This window comes from Lepisma saccharinum, chromosome 21, assembly GCF_977018435.1.
Source record: "Lepisma saccharinum chromosome 21, izLepSacc3.1, whole genome shotgun sequence".
NCBI lineage: Eukaryota > Metazoa > Arthropoda > Insecta > Zygentoma > Lepismatidae > Lepisma > Lepisma saccharinum.
In genome coordinates this window covers 56,107,295-56,126,047 of record NC_139249.1, presented here as the reverse complement: position 1 = coordinate 56,126,047, position 18,753 = coordinate 56,107,295, and the positions used below count along the sequence as shown (strand labels likewise).

Here is an 18,753-nt window from a genome sequence, read left to right as displayed (position 1 = left end):
AAGAACTCAGAAAATCTGCTGCAGAACAAGCGGGAGCTATGCCACATGGTTGTAGTTCACATGATAGATGACAGATGGTAGGAGAAGACTGAAAATGGCAAAAAATAAAATTTTCAAGATTTGTGGCATAGCTCCCTCTCTCACTAGACCCCTCAACTATATTCACGCCATAACTTTCTTAGTTCAACAACTGTATAATTCCCAGGCACCGGCTGTGCACGCGATAGATTTCAGATACCGAATGTTTGAAGAAATATCAGCTATTTAAACGAAATTCGAACTTCGGCCGTTGAGAGACCGCGTCTTTCATTAAAGGTGCTTTCAGCGTAAGGCTGTGTTTGCAGTATCTTTCCTGCGATTCTGGAAGAATTCGTATCAGCGGTTGCTTACACCCGCTGAAGATCGCAGGTGGCAGTTGAAGCTCTTTCCAGCTTCTTTCATACTCGGGCCCTTTTTATGAAATAATTAGACTATCGGACTATGGCGCCCGGGGTCGTGGATTCGAGTCATGCCTTCGGCATGACATGTATTATTATTCATTATTTTATTTGGGAGCAAGAAAGAAAATACTCGCTACGTAATCTCGAGGCCTCGTGGAGCCTGTAATTTTGCACCCGCACCTTCTTTTGGGACACCCTCTGTGTTATATGCACATTTCCATTCTCGGCTGCAAGTTTTTTTTTTGTGTGTGGGGGGATATCTTTCTCAATTAATTGACACCATATCAATAGAAGATTTCCCACGCAAGAAATTTAGAAAAAAAAATATATTGAAAGCTTATTAATTCTGACATTTCGACATCAGAAGACCTGCCCAATGGTACTTGCAACCACTGAATAAATGGTTCCAAAGAAAATTTCATTTCGCAGATATGCATCCTAACGAGAAAAATGGAAGTAGAGGTCAGTTGACTGGAAAATGAATGGGACCATCGACGCTATTTGTATTTATTACTGGTCACAGCGGGAAAGCAAGGTGACTACATTGTACTTGGTATTATTTATCTATCAATATGAAACTATAAAGGCCAATTACAGTTTATTTTTACAAAATATATTCTGAAAATGATAAAGTTATGAATGAAATAACATTTTGTAACCGAAATACTTATAAGCATCTATTGTGTCTGTGCGCCAGCTAACCATATAACCTCTTATACTCTGTCCAGGATTTCTCTGGAGCAAGCGAACGAAAACAAGTCTCTGCGCAAGTACGTAATGACGTGAGTGGGCTCCACCAATAAACACACGAGAGGGAACGGGTTTGCGTGAAGTTACCAGCCTTCGCAGCAGCGTGTACTGCTTCGGTCTGCCCACTCGATTTCCCCCCTTCTCTGTCGCTATGCTCGGCCTTGCTCCAGACATACCCGGGACAGAGTATATTTATTGAAATTTCTTCCATGTGTAGGTATATACTGATTTCATCAATTGTTGATTTCATTCAGGGTGCGAAATCCTTTGGGGACTTTGGGTGATTTTCCCCCTACCAACCATCCTGGCCTCAAAAATCGCCTGCACCAAAACTTTGCGGGGGTGGCGGAGTTTTTCCCAATGGCAGCAAAAGATGAGCAATTAGTTTTGACTTCAAATATACTTTTCAAAGGATAATATTGAAAATACACTCATTCTCTTTCAAGAAATCATTAATAGACCTACAGCAAAAGCAATATATGCATAATGAAAGTAAAACAAGAATGCAAGACAAATATAACTATGAAATCTAATTGATTTATATACTGCTGGACAAAGAAAACCGGACACTTTAATATTTGACATCTGAATTGCAATGACAGCTCGCAGGTATATTACAGTATGTTTGGCAGATCATGTAGTTCCATATGCACCATTCATAGGCTCGGACTTTGTTTATGCATTCGTACTTAATTCAGTTTCTGCAACATTTAGTTAGCCTTCGAATCAGAGCTTTTATCGACCCATTACGTTATCACAAAAATGCAAGTGTCCGGTTTATTTTGTCCAGCAGTGTAGTATTAAAAGAAAACAAATCCATTTCATATCACCTATTACATAATAAAATTATTTAAACTATTTTTGTAATTTATTGCCATCTTTAACCAGTTAGTAAAGGAATTAGTGTACTATTTCACAAATATCTGATAAATGTAAAAGTAAAAATTTGTTTTTTATATGTAATAACAATAATAATAATAATAATAATAATAATAATAATAATGTATTTTTAAATATTTATTAATTTATTTTAGGTTTGGTATCATTATCAAGTATATTAGGCCCACTACTTTTTCTTTTGTACATAAATGATTTATCATTTAATATACAGAATACGAAGATTTTGTTGTACGCAGACGATACTAGAACAATAATAAAGGGAAATGATGTGAACAAGTTAGAAGCCAACATTGAAAAAACAATGGAAGAAATGAAATCTTGGTTTGACAGTAATAAATTACTATTGAATGAACAGAAAACAAATTACGTGCTATTTCACACTAAACAAAACAATAAAATTAAAGATGTAGTAAAGAATAGCCATCTTCCAGTAATATTAGTTAGAGAAACAAAATTTTTAGGAGTTACTATAAATGAAAATCTAAATTGGTCAAACCACGTAAAAATACTTGTTAGAAAACTAAATTCCAAAATATTTGCACTGAGGTTATTAAAACAAACACTTCAAACAAATTCACTAATTCAGGTATATTATGCAATGTTTCATTCACTAATAAATTATGCAATAGAATTTTGGGGAACTCACCGGCAAGTCTAGAAGCATTTAGAAAACAAAAGCAAGCCATTAGGATAATAGCAGGTATAAAGCCTAGGGAATCGTGCAAAACGTTGTTTAAGAAATTTAAAATATTAACCCTCCGTTCTCTGTACATATATGAAATGTCATTATATACAAGAAAAAATATTGCGCTGCGAAGTTCAATAGAACACACACATAACACCCGAAATAAACAGCTCTTAAAGCCTTACTTCACCAGGCTAACATTAGTTCAAGAAGGACCCCAACAGATGGCAATTAAAATATTCAACCATTTACCAAATGATATAAAAGCAGAAAGTATGATAAGTTTCAAAAATAAATTAAAGAAACTATTAGTTAATAAGGAATATTATAGCGTTAGTGAATATCTGGATTGTAAATTATAGAAAATTTGTAATTATATATTTTTCTTTTATATGAATTGTACTGAACCCTCCAAATACCAATGTATATGGTTAATATGGAGTAATAAAATTCAAAATTGAAATTGAAAAATTGCAAATTGAGCCACGGTAGCTCAGTCGTGGTCGACCTCCGTGGAGGAGTGGTAGGCACAGCGGGCTACGACGCCAGGGGTCCCGGGTCCTAATCGCGGTTCGGACATGGATGTTTGTGATTGTGTCATGAAAGCGATGAAATAGAGATTTGGGTAAAAAGTTATATGAGTGAATGAAGTGTGATGGGGGAAGCTGCCGCTTAGGGCCTTTCCTTAAAAAGAAAAAAAGCCGTTGGGGCGTCTGACTACCATGTGAGAGGCCCGGGTTCTATCCCCGGCGGGGGAGAACAGGGATTTTTTCCACCTGTTCAAGCAACTACGGCGCCCACCTAGCTTCGTATAATGTGGGTATCAGTAGCAAACTGTAGGAGGTAATGGCGGCCAGGGGCGTGGTGCTGATCACATCACCCACATCTTCGGCGTGTAAAGCACAGGGGAGCACTTTACTTTTTTATCATTATAAGTATGTATATCATATAATTATAATTACACACACACACACACACCCGGTGGAGGAACTTAGTGGTTCGATTGGCACTTTAAACTGTAGGTCCAGTTCCGATTAGCCTTACTGTGCATAAACTGGACATAAAACTACACCAAACCAATCCAATCCAATATATATATATATATATATATATATATATATATATATATATATATATATATATGAAAACGACACATATCTACATATATAATCGTGTGCGTGTGTATAGAGTAAGATCTTTCTCCCCCCAACCAGTCTTCAATGATTCCGCACCCTGATTTCATTACATAATTAATGCAAAATGTTTATTAAACCAATGAGTGGGACTTGAACTAATTAAATCATCTTCTTAAATACGTCCATGTGGTATACATTTCTATAATGAATGTGCTGTAATGAAGATTGCAATTCATTCTCTTGATTTCAGATAACTTCGAGTCGGAGATCGGAGTGGTGGTCACTCCAGAGATCACTCGCAGGAACGACATCCTGGGAAGGAATTTCTGCAACGGCTTCTCTAGCGATGGTGCATTTGGACAAAACCCTCTCGTGGCCAATGTAAGTACTAGACTACAAAACAAACTACACGACGCAGGAGCGCCAATCGATAAAGTTGTCCAGACTGGCTGGAGACTCGGAATGGAATAAAACCACCGAAAGACCCCCTTTTCCAGCCGTGACTCTTTTCGCTGTAGGAAATCGAATGAGCATTACTGCAACTTTAACAGCTTAAACCTTTTGGTCTGGGGAAGCGGTTAGGGCCTGCGAATGGTACGTTCGCGACTTTACTCTTCTCAAATGGTCATCGGAAGATCCATCGGCTTCTCCTTGAACCTCCGATTGGTTTTCCTAAAGTGGTCAATCGACATGTACCGACTGAGGGAAAGGGAGGAGGAGGCAATCCTAAGGACCTCTAATGGTAATAGTAAGTCGGTAATTAACTTATCAGAGGCCTAAACAGGGCCACCGCCCGAGGCTCTTGTATTGTGAAAAGTGAAAACACTAATATTAGTATTGTTTCAATCATTCAAACGGGGATATCTTACGAGAATTCCAGGCCCGTAGCTAGAATTCATCTCCGGGGGGGGGGGGGGGTTAAGAGTTATCAGGGGGATTGTAAACCGAGTCCAATTTCCCAAAGTTTAACAGTATTAATTGAAGGTGAATAATGTGTGTGGGGGAGGGGGTCATTAAGTTTTATAAAATTTGGAAATATACAAATACTACATTTTTCTATATCTTTTAAAACATCGATTTTTGAAGTGTTGTCTTCTACTGAAAACATCCCTTACTGAACACTCCATACTACTTTTGAGGATAGAAATATTTATATACACAAGAAGAAATGCACAATATTCAATCATAGTTTCTACAATACATTCCATCCCCGGCGGAAGCAATGGAACTCCCCTTCATTCCAAAAATTTGAAAGCTGTTGACCTTTGACGCAGATGTAGAGGGAAATTGGATGATGACATCAAAGTCACAGATTTCTGTCTAAACGGGAGGTCGCAACAGGGGCAGCGAAGGTCTAGAGTCTAGAGAAGAGAATCTTCTAAATACTTGCCGCTACTTAGACTTCTTCTTATAAATAAGATGAACAAATGTATTAGCTGTTGTTACTGTTCTGTGAATTCCCTTCACCAAAGTTGTGAGCAAAATAATATCTGCTGTCTACAGATTCACTCTTCACTCTAAACATATTACACAAAATAGTTTTGATAATTGTCAAGGAGTTCCAGGTGGGCTCAGCTCCCCCTGGCCCCTGCCTGGCTACGGGCCTGGGGCATTCCATTGTCACGGGTGCGACACGCGGACAACATTTTTGATATTAAAGGAACTATTCTGTTGATAGTTAAGAAACATTTTTCTTACAGTTTCCTTGCAATGAAATATGAAACTTAACACGCCAGGGATCCCGGGTTCGAATCCCGGCCTGGACATGGATGTTTGTGAGTGTCCATTCATCAATTTCATCAACTCTACAAATGTTCTGTAGCGAGTTTAACGAGTACGATGTGATTGGTTTCAGTGAAGTGTGGTTCAATGAAATGATCGCCGATAATGAAATACCCCTGACGGAATTTCAGGTATTCCGTAACGATAGAGGTTCACGTGGAGGCGGAGTTATGTTACTCGTAAACAACAAGTGGCCCTGCATCAGACGCCTGGACCTCGAAACGTCATGCGAGTTAATATGGACTCAAGTAAATATTGGCTCAAATAAACTTTTAATCGGTTGTTTTTATAGAGCCCCTAAATCTGGCACTGCAACCTTGTCAACATTATTGGACTCTGTGCTAAATGCTATGGAGGAAACTGACATCATTCTTATGGGTGATTTTAACCTTCATATAAAATGGTCATCATCGAACTCTGGCCTCTGCACAGACAATGATGACAGGTGGTTTTTCGACCATTACATCAAGGCGATTGGACTTCAACAATTTGTAGATTTTCCCACAAGACGCACAGAAACTCTCGACCTGTTGCTGTCCTCGCACACAAAGGTCAAGACCACTCCCGGTGAGCAATTCATTGCCTCGGACCACACCCCCGTGCATGCCGAAATCCAAGTCCCTGGAAAAGCCCCCAGGCCCTCCCCCTCCTCCAGACCTGTCTACAACTGGAAAAGAGTCAACTGGGAGGAACTTTCCCTTTTCACCAGCCTCATTCCTTGGACAATGATGGACCCCCTCCCCGCGGAAGAAGCAGTGGATTTCCTCGTGGACTGTGTGCAGGCTGTAATTAAAGATCACGTGCCCCTAAGGAAAACAAGAACATCCCGATTCCCTGTGTGGTATACTGAAGAGACTAAGCTTACGCTGAAGAACAAAAAGAATGCGTGGATCCTGTGGAAACAAATTCCGAACGTTCATACACTGAACACTTTTACTTACTTAAGGAAGTATAGCAAAAACTTAATTCAAAGGGACTATAATAATTATATTCAAAGTGTAACAGAAAGTGCTGCTAAAAATCCTAAAACATTCTGGACGCTAATTAACTCACGCCGGCAACATGACCGTATTCCCCTTCAAGTCTCCTGGAACGGTAAGTCTGCTACAAAGGATGAGCGTTCATCACTTTTTAACTCGTACTTCCATAGTAACTTTACAAAGAATGCTGCTACCACACTACCGGAAGTCAGGTCCATTATTCCTTACACACTCTTTCAAATCTCAACTAACTGCAATGAAGTTCAAGAATTATTAAAATCTGTTTCAAGTTCCAAAGCTACCACTCCTAATGATATTCCTGCGATATTTCTGAAACATTTAGCCCATATTTTATCCAAACCAATAAGCACAATCTTTAATAAATGCTTCTCCGAAGGTGTGTTTCCTTGTACATGGAAGCAAGCAAATATAGTCCCTATCCTCAAACACGGAAACAAAACTCATGTCACTTCCTATCGGCCGATTTCCTTACTTCCTGCACTTGCACTGCTAGCTGAAAAAATCATTTCTAATCGTATCCTTGCACATGTTTCTCCGTTTCTCTCTCCCACTCAACACGGTTTTCTCCCTCATGCTTCCTGTGATACAAACCTTGCTTGCTTGCTTACCAAAGCAGTTAACTGCCTGAATGCCAAGCAAGACATGGATGTCGTATACTTAGACTTTTCCAAAGCCTTTGACTCTATCTCTCACACGCAACTCATCCACAAATTATCGAATAGATTCAATATTCACGGAGCTCTTCTTAAACTACTTTCATCTTACTTGCACAACAGAAAGCAAAAGGTTATCGTATCTGGTTGCTCTTCGTCGTGGCTCCCTGTAGTTTCCGGTGTGCCCCAAGGAAGTTCTCTGGGGCCCCTGTGTTTCTCTCTCTTCATGGATGACATTCACGAATATATTTCTTCCGAATGTTCAGTATTATTGTATGCTGATGACTGCAAATTATTCCGAAACATTACCTCACCTCAGGACACATGCTACATCCAAGACAATCTCAAACACATTGAACGCTGGTGTCAAGACTGGAATCTCAAATTAAATCCGGATAAATCTGTTGTCATGAGGTTTACCCTAAAATCCAATAACACAGTGCCATCCTACAAGTTATGCAACCAGGTTATTCCGTTCGTACGACAGCACAAGGATCTTGGTGTCATTTTTGATAGCAAACTGACTTTCAACCATCACATAGACTACATAACTTCGAAAGCGATGAAAACACTGGGACTAATTTACAGATTTACAGACATAACTCACGTTTCTGCCCTCAAAACCTACTTTACAATGTGTGTTGTTCCTATTCTTGAATATGGCTCCTGTATTTGGTCAATGGCATGTGAAAGCAATTTAAAGAAAACAAACAAAGTAGTAAGTTTCTTCGTCAGAATAGTCAAACACAGATGCCCAGCCCTTGCAAACTTCTCCAAACAAGAAATTCTATCCACTCTACAAATTCATGACCTTTCTCTTCGCCGTCAACTCTCAGATTTAACACTACTCTTCAGAATCATTAATGGACAACTTTTCACCAGCGAACTCTTGCCACTTCTTAATATCAGAATCCCACGTCCCAACAGTAAATGCAACAACTTCTTTTACATTAAATCTTCAAGGCTATCCTTAGAACAAAGATCACTTCTCTACAGGCTACAAACCATTTACAACTCATTAAAAGACGCTCCGGGCTTCCATTTATCAAAGCAGACTTACAGAACGGCGTGCATAAAGCAGCTGAAGTATAAATAATATTATTCTTGATCTAGTTGTTATTATTCTTGTTATATATGTATATGTGTGTGTATGTGTCCATCTTATTATTTTGTTTATTTCTTTTCCGGTTGATATCCTGATGTAAAATGGATTTTTCTGTATTCAGGACTTTTCAAATAAATAAATAAATAAATAAATAACTACCCTTCAAATACTTTCCCAGATTTGTAGCTACAAGCGAACAATTTTGTGTCACATGTGGGACAGGCAAAACACGTCCTCTTTATTTAATAAGAAATTTATGCTAATTTCTGTGAATTGTCAAATTATGAAAAATATTTTTTTAAAGCAAAGAGAGAAGGTAATTGACCTTTAAATATTCTAGTGGAATTGAGGGGGAAATGTAACAGTTAATGGAGAAATTAATTCTTTTTTGGTGTCACGGGTGGGATATAATAGGAAGTGAAAATAAACGAATATGTAAAATACCTTCAACTTTCAAACTTAATTATGTATAATACTTGAATTTTTATCCAACAGAGAATTTTAGATTGTTCACTCACAAAATAGGATAAAGTTACAGCACTGCATTTAATTTTAAAAATTGAGGTTCCGGGATACTTTCACATGGAATGTTCCTTTACTATTCCTGAAACTTTCAGATTCATTCTTTCATTTTCTATTGCGAATAGTGTTGCTCACGGGACGGGACATGTCCCGTCTCGTCTCGTGTCTCGTCTCGTTTTCGAGACGAGACACGAGACGGGACAAACCTTTTGAAATTCGAGAAGGGACGAATGTCTCGAAAAAATAAAAGCAAAATATTTAATCAGTTGCAAATACTTGTTTGCTTGGAATAAAATATTTCAATTAGAAACGTTGATAAGCGTGTATTAAGTCAAAAGAAGACCATTCTAGAGGGAGTAATGAATGAATTGAATACCTAACTTATTTTCAATAATCTTTCGAAACACAGCAATACTACCCATTTTTTTAAAAAAAGGAAGACCTGCGTACCTCAGTTCCCGTTGATAGTTCTTCGGTAGTCACGATACGTTTCAAGGACAAACTTTGTACCTTGTTTAATTAAGGTTGGGAGAATTCCCACCAGAGGACTCGAAAACTAAGGTCCCGAGACGAGAAAATTCTTCGAGACAAGAACGGGACCAGTCATAAGAGTCGAGACCTAGACTTAGTGTCCGAGACTCTCGGGCTTGTTCGAGACTTTACTATGATATTAAAAAAAATTACCTAAACCTAGTCTACTTTACTATGCGACTTCTTCAAGTGTTCGTAATGTCGAAACGAGACGTCACACAAAAAATGTTTTCGAACAAAACGGTTTTCTTTTTGTTCTCAATGCATTATAAAAGTTTGTGTGGTGATACGCTGTAAATGTTGTTTATAAGTATTATACACTGTGTATATCTCGAGCGAGACAAGGACTTCCCCGACAGCGGCGGCGCAAGGATTATTCATCTAGAGGTGCTGAGGGGATGCGGAAAGGAATTTAGGGGGTGCAATGCTGAAAGTAAGGGAAACATGAAACACGCATGCAACCTTTTAAAACGGAAGGGGGGGGGGGGTTAAGGACAGTTTTCGTTCCCTTGGTAGATAAGGTTTAGCATAGTGCGGGGTCAATAATAGCAAAAAGCGTGGGGTAACTGCTCCCCTAATCGCCATAAATTACTGACTGAAATTAAATTATATGTGTGGAATATATAACTTTAGATTGGCATTCATTTTCCTGGGAGACCGTGCCCCCCTTGCCCTCCTCCTGGTATGTATTAAGTCTTCTACTCCAAGAAAGTGGTCATACAGTGTAAACATTCACATGCACGTTGCAGTCTTAACGAACTATGTAGTGAAATACAAAATTAAATTATCCTTGCCTTTAAAACACAATTTTTGAACCTTTTCAATGTAACCAATGGAGGTACAAAATACATAGTACATTATATCTTCCGTCTGCCACAGAACAAAACGCGAAGTGCACAGCAACTTCGTCTTCGTTAAAATCCCTTCTGCTGCACTACTACCAATAACGAACTTCGAGAACATTGGGCCTCTTCCTAACAATTTTTTAAAAAGCCTGAAATGGTTCGTTTACTATACATGTTACGTGGAACAAATACATAGAACGCATTAACAAGAAAACCACCCTTCACGTTACAACTTGCATTAAATAATTTCCCGAGCACGACTTGGTGATATTGAAAGCAGCTAAAAAAATTTATCCAGTGCGAGGAAGAACAAACAGACGGAAATTAAACCGTTTATCAACAATGCAAGAAAGAAAAAGAAAAAAGAGACATACCTCACATTAAGCTATAGCCAATTATCGAAAACCACAAAAGACCACTTGAAGAAACAAAAGAAGAAAAATTTATTCCAGATTAATAATTTTATGTTACGATGGCACTCCAAATACTAAAACAATTCTGAATAACATCAAGTAAAATAGTAGGTAGAGAAGGTGGAAGGAGAGGCCAAATCATCGTGGAGTATCTGAGTCCGAGATTTATCTTGTAAAAATAGTCACAGCTTTATAGGTTGGAAAGATAAACGAACCGACGGATAGGGTTTATTATTATTATTTAATTTTTACATCAAAGGATGTACAGAAGTGAATGTTATTAGGAAGTAGGAAAAACATTGTATAAGTATTTATTGCTCATCTCGTGTGCAAGCCATCGGCTGTGCGCACTACAAAAAAAAAGTAAAGTGCTCCCCTGTGCATAGCACCACGCCATGAAGGCATATAGGGGGTGTGGGGTTATAGCAGTTCTGGTAAATTAACACTTATTCTTCTTCCTTATCCCGTCTCTTTACAGCACTTCTTTTCCCACTAAATGTTTGTAAATACACCCCACTTTTTCCAATAGTTCCATGCTCCTTTGCACTACAATTGATTCGAACACACTTTCCAAGCTTGTGTTGCGTAGCTTCTCCTCCTGCAGAACGCGCGCGTCCTGACATAAGAATAAATGCTCTGTCCCATCATCACCATTGCATTTTTACTGTATTGTGTCTCCATCCCCCCAGCCTCATCCATGCCACCATCCTCACCTTCTTGATGTACGCTACTTGTCCCCATTCCCACGGTCCCCTTCTTTGAAGTTCGAGCGATCTCTTAGTTTCACATTCCGCTATTATTTCCTGCCTATCTATATCCTCTAATCTTTGTTTCACTAATTGCATTGTCCCCTGGTCGATATGTTCCCCCTCCTAGATCCATCCCAGTCCAATTTCGTATAGTTTGCCTCTGATCTCTTTCGCCCATGTTCCCATTTCCTCCCCTTGTACCCGTTGCATCAGCGCTTGCCATTTTACCGAGTTCTCCCTTCTCGATATTAATGTCGCCCAGTATTTAACCCTTCTCAACATGCCCCACGTATGCTCCCTGACCAGTCCAAGTTCCCGTAGTACGCCGCAGTTTGCAGTGCCCATGCTGATATGCAAAGCCCTCTTGTAAAATGTGCATTGGATTCTGTTTAGTACATGGCCCCCTTTGCTCCCCATATCTCCCTCCCGTACCCTATTGACCCTATTAATAATGTACGATATAGTTTTTCCACAAAATGTACGTATATCGTATTTCTCCAATTTCCATACTGTCCGCATTATTTCATTTGTTATTGCCCCAGCCTTTCCTTGTACCGTTTGCATATGTCTTGTCCATGTCCCTGCCATAGTGAAAACTAGTCCCAAGTATTTTATTATTTTTACCCTTTTCAATTCTTGCCCTCTGAAAGTCCACCTTTCGTCTTTTCCATATACATATCCGTTTTTGAACACCATAATTTTTGTTTTTGTGAGATTTACTTGCAGTTTGGATTCTCTGCTGTATTTTCCAACCCGTTTAGAGCCCTTTGTAGGCCGGCATTTGTCTCTGAGATCAGAACCATATCATCTGCGAACAGGAGCGCCGGTACCCTTGTCATCCCCACCTTGGGGGTGTCGGCTTGTTCACTCTATATACGCCACTATAATATATATAGAGAGAGTGAAGAGCAGGGGTGACACATCCTTGCTTTACCCCCGCTTCCGATTTTCGTTTCTCTGTCACGGTATCCACTTAACACCGTACACAAAATTCTACCTTCGAGTATTGTTGGAAACATGGCAGTACAAATTGATGAGGAGTTGTTGTGAAAGTTATTAGGGAGTCCAAGATATTAGCAAGACTAAGAGAAGGAGATAATTACGGACAAATAATCTTGCATTATCACACTCCGATCAGCTGAGAGCTAAAGAGGAGGAGAAAATACGAGAAATTTGGAAAGAACTAATTTGGTGATTTTAGTGTTTACAGGGAACCATGACAAGATTTTAACACATGAGTGTTTGCACGGATTGCAAAATTATTAGAATGTTATGGAAATTTCGGTAATGTCTTTGTTGAGAAAATTCTTGTTCTTTCCCTCAGGCATTCCACAGGTGGTTCGATTCGATTTTTTAACGTTCGTTTAAAGATTATTTCCAATGCTTTTATTTTTATTTAAGGAGAATACTATTCCTTGGATTGTAATGACGAAGTACTGAGGCTGAAATGGAATAGATTTCAACTGAAGGAAGATAACTAAGTTCTGTATAATTGTCGTAGGATTAAACTTTGTTCTATGAGCGGACTCCCCGATGGTACAGTGATAGCATCGTCGCCTTGTAATCAAGGGGTCTCGGGTATGATACCCGGTGAAGGCACATAGTGATTTGGATCCCACTTTAAACTGTGGGTCCAGTCCCGATTAGCCTTTCTGTAAATCAGATGAACGAATGTTGTATCTGTTCTGTTTATTCTGTGAATTTAGCCAAGTTTTTGAGCAAAATACGTATCTACTGTCTACATTTTCACTCGTTACCAAACAAATTTCACAAAGTAGTTTTTATCAAACTTCAGAGGGAAGCTGACTACAATGCCAGGGGGGGAGCTCAGCGCACCCCCTGCCTGGTTACGGCCAGGGTGTATTACGAGACTATTTCTCGCCGCTCACCACTGACAGAGGTTTCGCTTTGAACAATGAACACCGTTTCTTCAGGGGCGAGATTGACCTGCAGTAGCTGGTAAGTGCCATAAATCCAGGCCTAGGAATGAAGGTTGATGCAAGGGAGGGGCAATAAAAATTATGTAATTTGCTTTGCTTGCCGACAGGAAGTTTTGCAGGAACAATAATACGAGGGACACTTAGGATTCTTTTCAGCTGCTAGGAAAAGCTGAGAGAAATGGAAAACGGCAGACTTTGAATGAAAGAAGGACAGTGAACCCCTTGTAAGATAAACAAGTCCTTTGTATTATTCGTCGACACGCAAGCTTCAATTTCGAAGCTGAAGCTATCAGCAGTGAAGTTATTAGAGGGTTGGAAGCAGTGACGACGCCAAAAAAGGGGGGCAGGAGGGTGCCCCAAGTCAGATACTTCGCCCCCGTGCCCCCCAACTGAAGTTAATTAAATATCGAATAATAAGAGTGTTCATTTATAAGAGTATGACGATTTTCACCTTTTCAAAGTGGTGTATTCTGCATGATATCACTTTCCTGCTTATAATACCAACTTGACTAAATTTGTTTTAGTATATATACGAATGTGTGTGTGTGACGTTAGTTCAAGATTCCAGCGCTGACCTGGGCATAGGTGATTTCTCATTCATTTACGTCCTGTAATCGTCGTGATTAACCTAAGTTTTAACCAGTTTTAAAAACTGGGAGAAAGCGTTGAATGTGGATGGTTTTAAAACATCACGGATATTTTGAGAACCACAAAATATCATCTGTAGTACGGGCAAATTATTCTAATCGTGGGTCGTTAGTGACAACGCTAATTAGTAAAAGACATTTAAAGTTGATTCAAGATTTGGCTGGTTGGTTGATTTGGTGTTTTAAGTCTACTTTATGCAGAGTATGGCTAATCGGGACTGGACCTACAGTTTAAAGTGCCTCCACTGGGTATCGAACCCGGGACCAAAGGTGATCGGAGAAAAACCGACACTACATGTCAGTTGTTGTGGATTCATCGCGGTCTCTTACTATTCAGGGACTTGAATTTCGAGATGATGAGCCTGAGGCAAACCTTAACCAAGGGAATTTCTTCGATACTCTTGAAGTTAATTACAAAATGAGGGGATATTATTCGGAAAGGTATTGAACTCGAACCTTAAAATGCAAATTACACTTAAAATTTGATTCAAGATACATCGCGGGGAGGTTCGCTCTTTCTTGTACATATCAAAGTCGAAGAACTTCTTCCCACGAACTCCATAGGTGCCTGTAATTGTGTAGCACAGACATACGTTGGAGTGGTAGAGTAAGAGTAAGTAATGTCAGGGTCAGAATATTTCTTTTTCAGATTTTTTTCCCCTGAGATAACATTTCCCTGAAATGCGAAACACAAATTTTGCCCAAAATTCTTCTGCGTTACAAAGATGGCACGGAAGTACTTCAATTAATGGATTCCTTTGAAATCCTAGGAAAATATAAATTGGCATTTCACAAGGTTCACACTCTAGTTGTATTCTCTGTAACAATTCCAGTTTCCAATGCAGCGTGTGAATGTGAAAGAACCGTTTCGTTCTTAAAATCTTTGAAAAGGCTTGCTCGAAAGAGGATGCTGGATGCAAACTGCCTCATTTGGCTGTCCTTGATATTGAGAAGAAATGTCTAGTCCTGGACGTACCAAAGGTGGGCAATGTGTTCTCCAAAGCACATAGAGCAGAATTCTCCTACAGGAGAATTGCACTTCACTGAGTGACTTTCATTGTTTCTAATACTTAAGAAGATTAATTTCTTCCAACGTCACGTTCATTTTGCAAGAAAATTAAACTATTTGAAGCACATTTTTTCGTCATTTATATTATTATCTTATAACTTGAATATTTATATCAGTAGTTTCATCTCATGAAAGACGATGAATTATAAAATTATGAATGTCTTCCAATACTGAAATAACCCACTAGAGACAACGCAACTTACGAATAAAAAAGAAGTAATGCCTTTATTAAATAGAATCATATGGCGATAAATTCCTAATCAAGAAAATTTAGGCAGTAAACGTCCACATGAATATAATAATAATAATTATTATTATAACTATTATTGTATATATATATATATATATATATATATATATATATATATTATATATGTAGTGTTTTCGGGCGTTTTAATGTGACTGCCCCCCCAACAATATTTTGTTGCCCCCTTCCGCCCCTCCCCCCCCGTCACATTTCCCTGGCGCCGTCACTGGTTGGAAGTAAATTTATTAGGACGAGTAAAGTAATATTAGCTGTTGACAGTGTTGCACCAAAGGACGTGATATGTGCTACTGTTTGTATAAATGATAGGAAATTTAAGCATAAATGTATAATTGTTGAGACTTGGGAGTTGTTTCCGCCATTTGATCGTAGGGAGAGGTTTTCTGAGACAGAGTGGGATTGTTTTACACATACATGAGAAAGGGTGGTTGTTTAAAGATAGAGAAGTATTTTGCACGTTTTTTAAAAGTGCAGATAAAACGAGAATTTAGCCTTACTCTTATGAAAAGAAATAAAGCAGTACAGGGAAAGAATAACTCTTCACATTTCTCGCACCTGGTGGGATGCAACCCACATGCACAAGAGTATTGCAAGAAGTCTATGAACGAGGATGAAGAGGGATATATGAAATTTGACTTACCTGCGGGTGAATTAGTGGATTCTAATATTCTTAACGTTGATATTGTATTTTCTTTAAGTCCACTTGATTTACAAATAGGCTAAATTGGCTAATAGGCTAAACCTTCATTTTAAAGTGCGATCCGGTCCACTTTGTGCCTCAATTGGGTATCGAACGCGAGGACCCTTCATTACAAGACCTCGGCGTTATTACTACGCCATCGGGGAGGCATCCAATTTACACAAATAGGTTGATTCCAATAACATGTTATATTTATAATCTGATAATGATGCACTTTTGGTGCATCTAAATATATTTTTTTCAACTATAGCATGTCTAAAAAGTCATTGAAGTTTGGATTTTTATAACTTCAGGAGACACGGGTCTGAAAATGTGCGATATAAAATAAATGCAGGTTTACCTTCTATACGTTGTGGTTTTCTCAAGTTTCTTCGCTTCGTGAAACAGACACTTTTGCAGGAACGGCTTCTTGCATCCGCCTGGGGTCTTGCTCTAGCTTTAAAAAAATATATTTGTTTAGCATAATCGAGGGTTACTTATTCCTGCCGAACAAAGATTCACTTGCGACCATACGGCTTTGCATGACAGTATCGATGAAAATTTATTTACAGAAATATTAATTAGGAACCTTTTTTATCGTCAACTGGATTTAACATCCTTTTTTGTTATTCAGCAAATATTCAATTCATCACCTTTTTTGACATTAATTTCCTTGCCAGGACAGCTGTTTTTATGTAAATTTTGGCGATCTTAACTACACGTAAGCTAGATATTAGCTAATATTCGTGCTGTTATATTACTATTCTTGTACCGTCTTTGTAACATTTCATGTAATAATAATAATAGAATTAATTAATTTGCATATTCAAGTGAATAGACCTATGAATTATATTAATGTATTAATTTAAACAATTTCTTGATCGTTGTCATTAATGATATCCCGGATCATTTTTACGAGACGAGACGAGACGAGACGGGACAGAACCCTTCGAGACGGGACACGAGACGGGACAAACGAATATTTTCGAGACGAGACACGAGACGAGACAGCATTTTCACGAGACGGGACGAGACAGACCAAAGTCTCGTCTCGTCTCGTGGGCAACACTAATTGCGAACGATCCATGCATATGTGAGAAATGCACCACAAAACATAACTATCGGAAATGGACGTGTATTGCTCATTTTTTTTTAAACCTAGATGCTCGTATTGAATTTAAATATACAACCGTCAAATAACTATATAATGTGTCGCTGTTTCACAATTTATCATCTTTAAGTTTAATTTGATAGTTGAAACAGCGTTTTTCGATATCGGGAGGTTGGATACCCCAATTGAGAATCAGGAATAATAGGATACGTTTCATGTCATGACATGTAGCTATGTAGCTACTTGCCAAAAATGGACACATATTTGGCTGTATGGATGTTTGTGAGTGTCCATTCATCAATTTCATCACATCATCACCCATCCCCATCTTTGCAATTAGCCAAAAGTAGCACAAAGATCGAAGTAAAATAAAGCAAATCAATCGAATGTGATCGCTCTTACGCAAGAAATCAATACATAAACCATTCAATAAAAACACATATATATCCAGGGGGGTGCGGAGAGGGTATTTGCGCACTCCCTAACTTTCTTCCGTACCCCTTCAGCACCCCTTTTTCAAAATTAATTTTCAACCGAGAATACTGTTAATTCTTCGCAGAGGAAAAAGTTTGGAATTTCCAAAAAATAGTTTTCTGGGAACCAAACACTTGTTTCCGGTGGCAGGTTGCCCCAAATCATGCCATAAAATCCCCTCAAAAATCATGTCGTAATCCCCATAAAGTATTTAATTACAACAGCGCGTCTACTGAAAATAACTATTTTTTTTGCTCTACTTAACACTATATTTAATCTGCCCCTACCCCCAAGACTGAGGACGCATTATCCTCCAAAATCGTTCATCATGATTCCCCAAAATGCTGTAGTTTGGATGAACACGTAATAATTGCTTTCTATTTTAATACAATAGCCTGTTAAACTGTCCATATTTTATAATTGTTCAATGTCTTAAAAAACGGAAAGCTTCCGCATTGCACAAAAATGCTTAAGTTAATCTCGAATGTCATAAAGTAAATTATATAAATATGCGTTTAAACAATGTCTGTGGGTGGAGAATAAGGCTTAATAAACCACAATCTGAGTATTTAACACAAATTGTTGCACAAATTAAGATTGAAAATAGAACCTGGGCGACAAAAATAATAAAAAACGTGCTGCATTTGTCTGTTATCCAAAACCGGCTTGTTCTTGTGACCGATTCAATTTATTGTTTCACGAGACATATACGAAAACGTAGCTACAGGAGCGAGATTATAATAAGGTGCCTCCTTCAAAGTATTTATTGATTTATTTATTAATTTGCTTTATTTTACTTCTCTTCTTGTGTCACTTTTGCCTAATTTGCGAAGATGGGGATGAGTGATGATATGATAAAATTGATGAATGAACACTCACAAACATCCATGCCCAGGCCGAGATTCGTAGCGCGGTGTGCTAACCCCCTTCAAAGAACTCGTGCCCTCTAGTTGCTGGGAAAGTTAGGAAAGTTGCTAGGGAGGTTACATGGATTTTATTCTAAGTGCAAATTCCAGTAGGGGAAATGCCCGGACTCACCAACATTAAGTGAGGATC

General features: G+C 38.5%; 1 protein-coding gene across 3 annotated transcripts in view; it reads left to right on the top strand.

Annotated features, from left to right (window-relative positions):
• The window catches only part of LOC146004285 (transferrin-like), a 219,343-nt gene that overhangs the window by 117,216 nt on the left and 83,374 nt on the right, over nucleotides 1–18,753 (top strand). For all 3 annotated transcript variants that reach the window (XM_083142995.1, XM_083142994.1, XM_083142996.1), the window contains one exon: nucleotides 4,162–4,292. In XM_083142995.1, coding sequence (XP_082999121.1) covers nucleotides 4,162–4,292 — 131 coding nt within the window. The remainder of the gene's footprint in view (nucleotides 1–4,161; nucleotides 4,293–18,753) is intronic.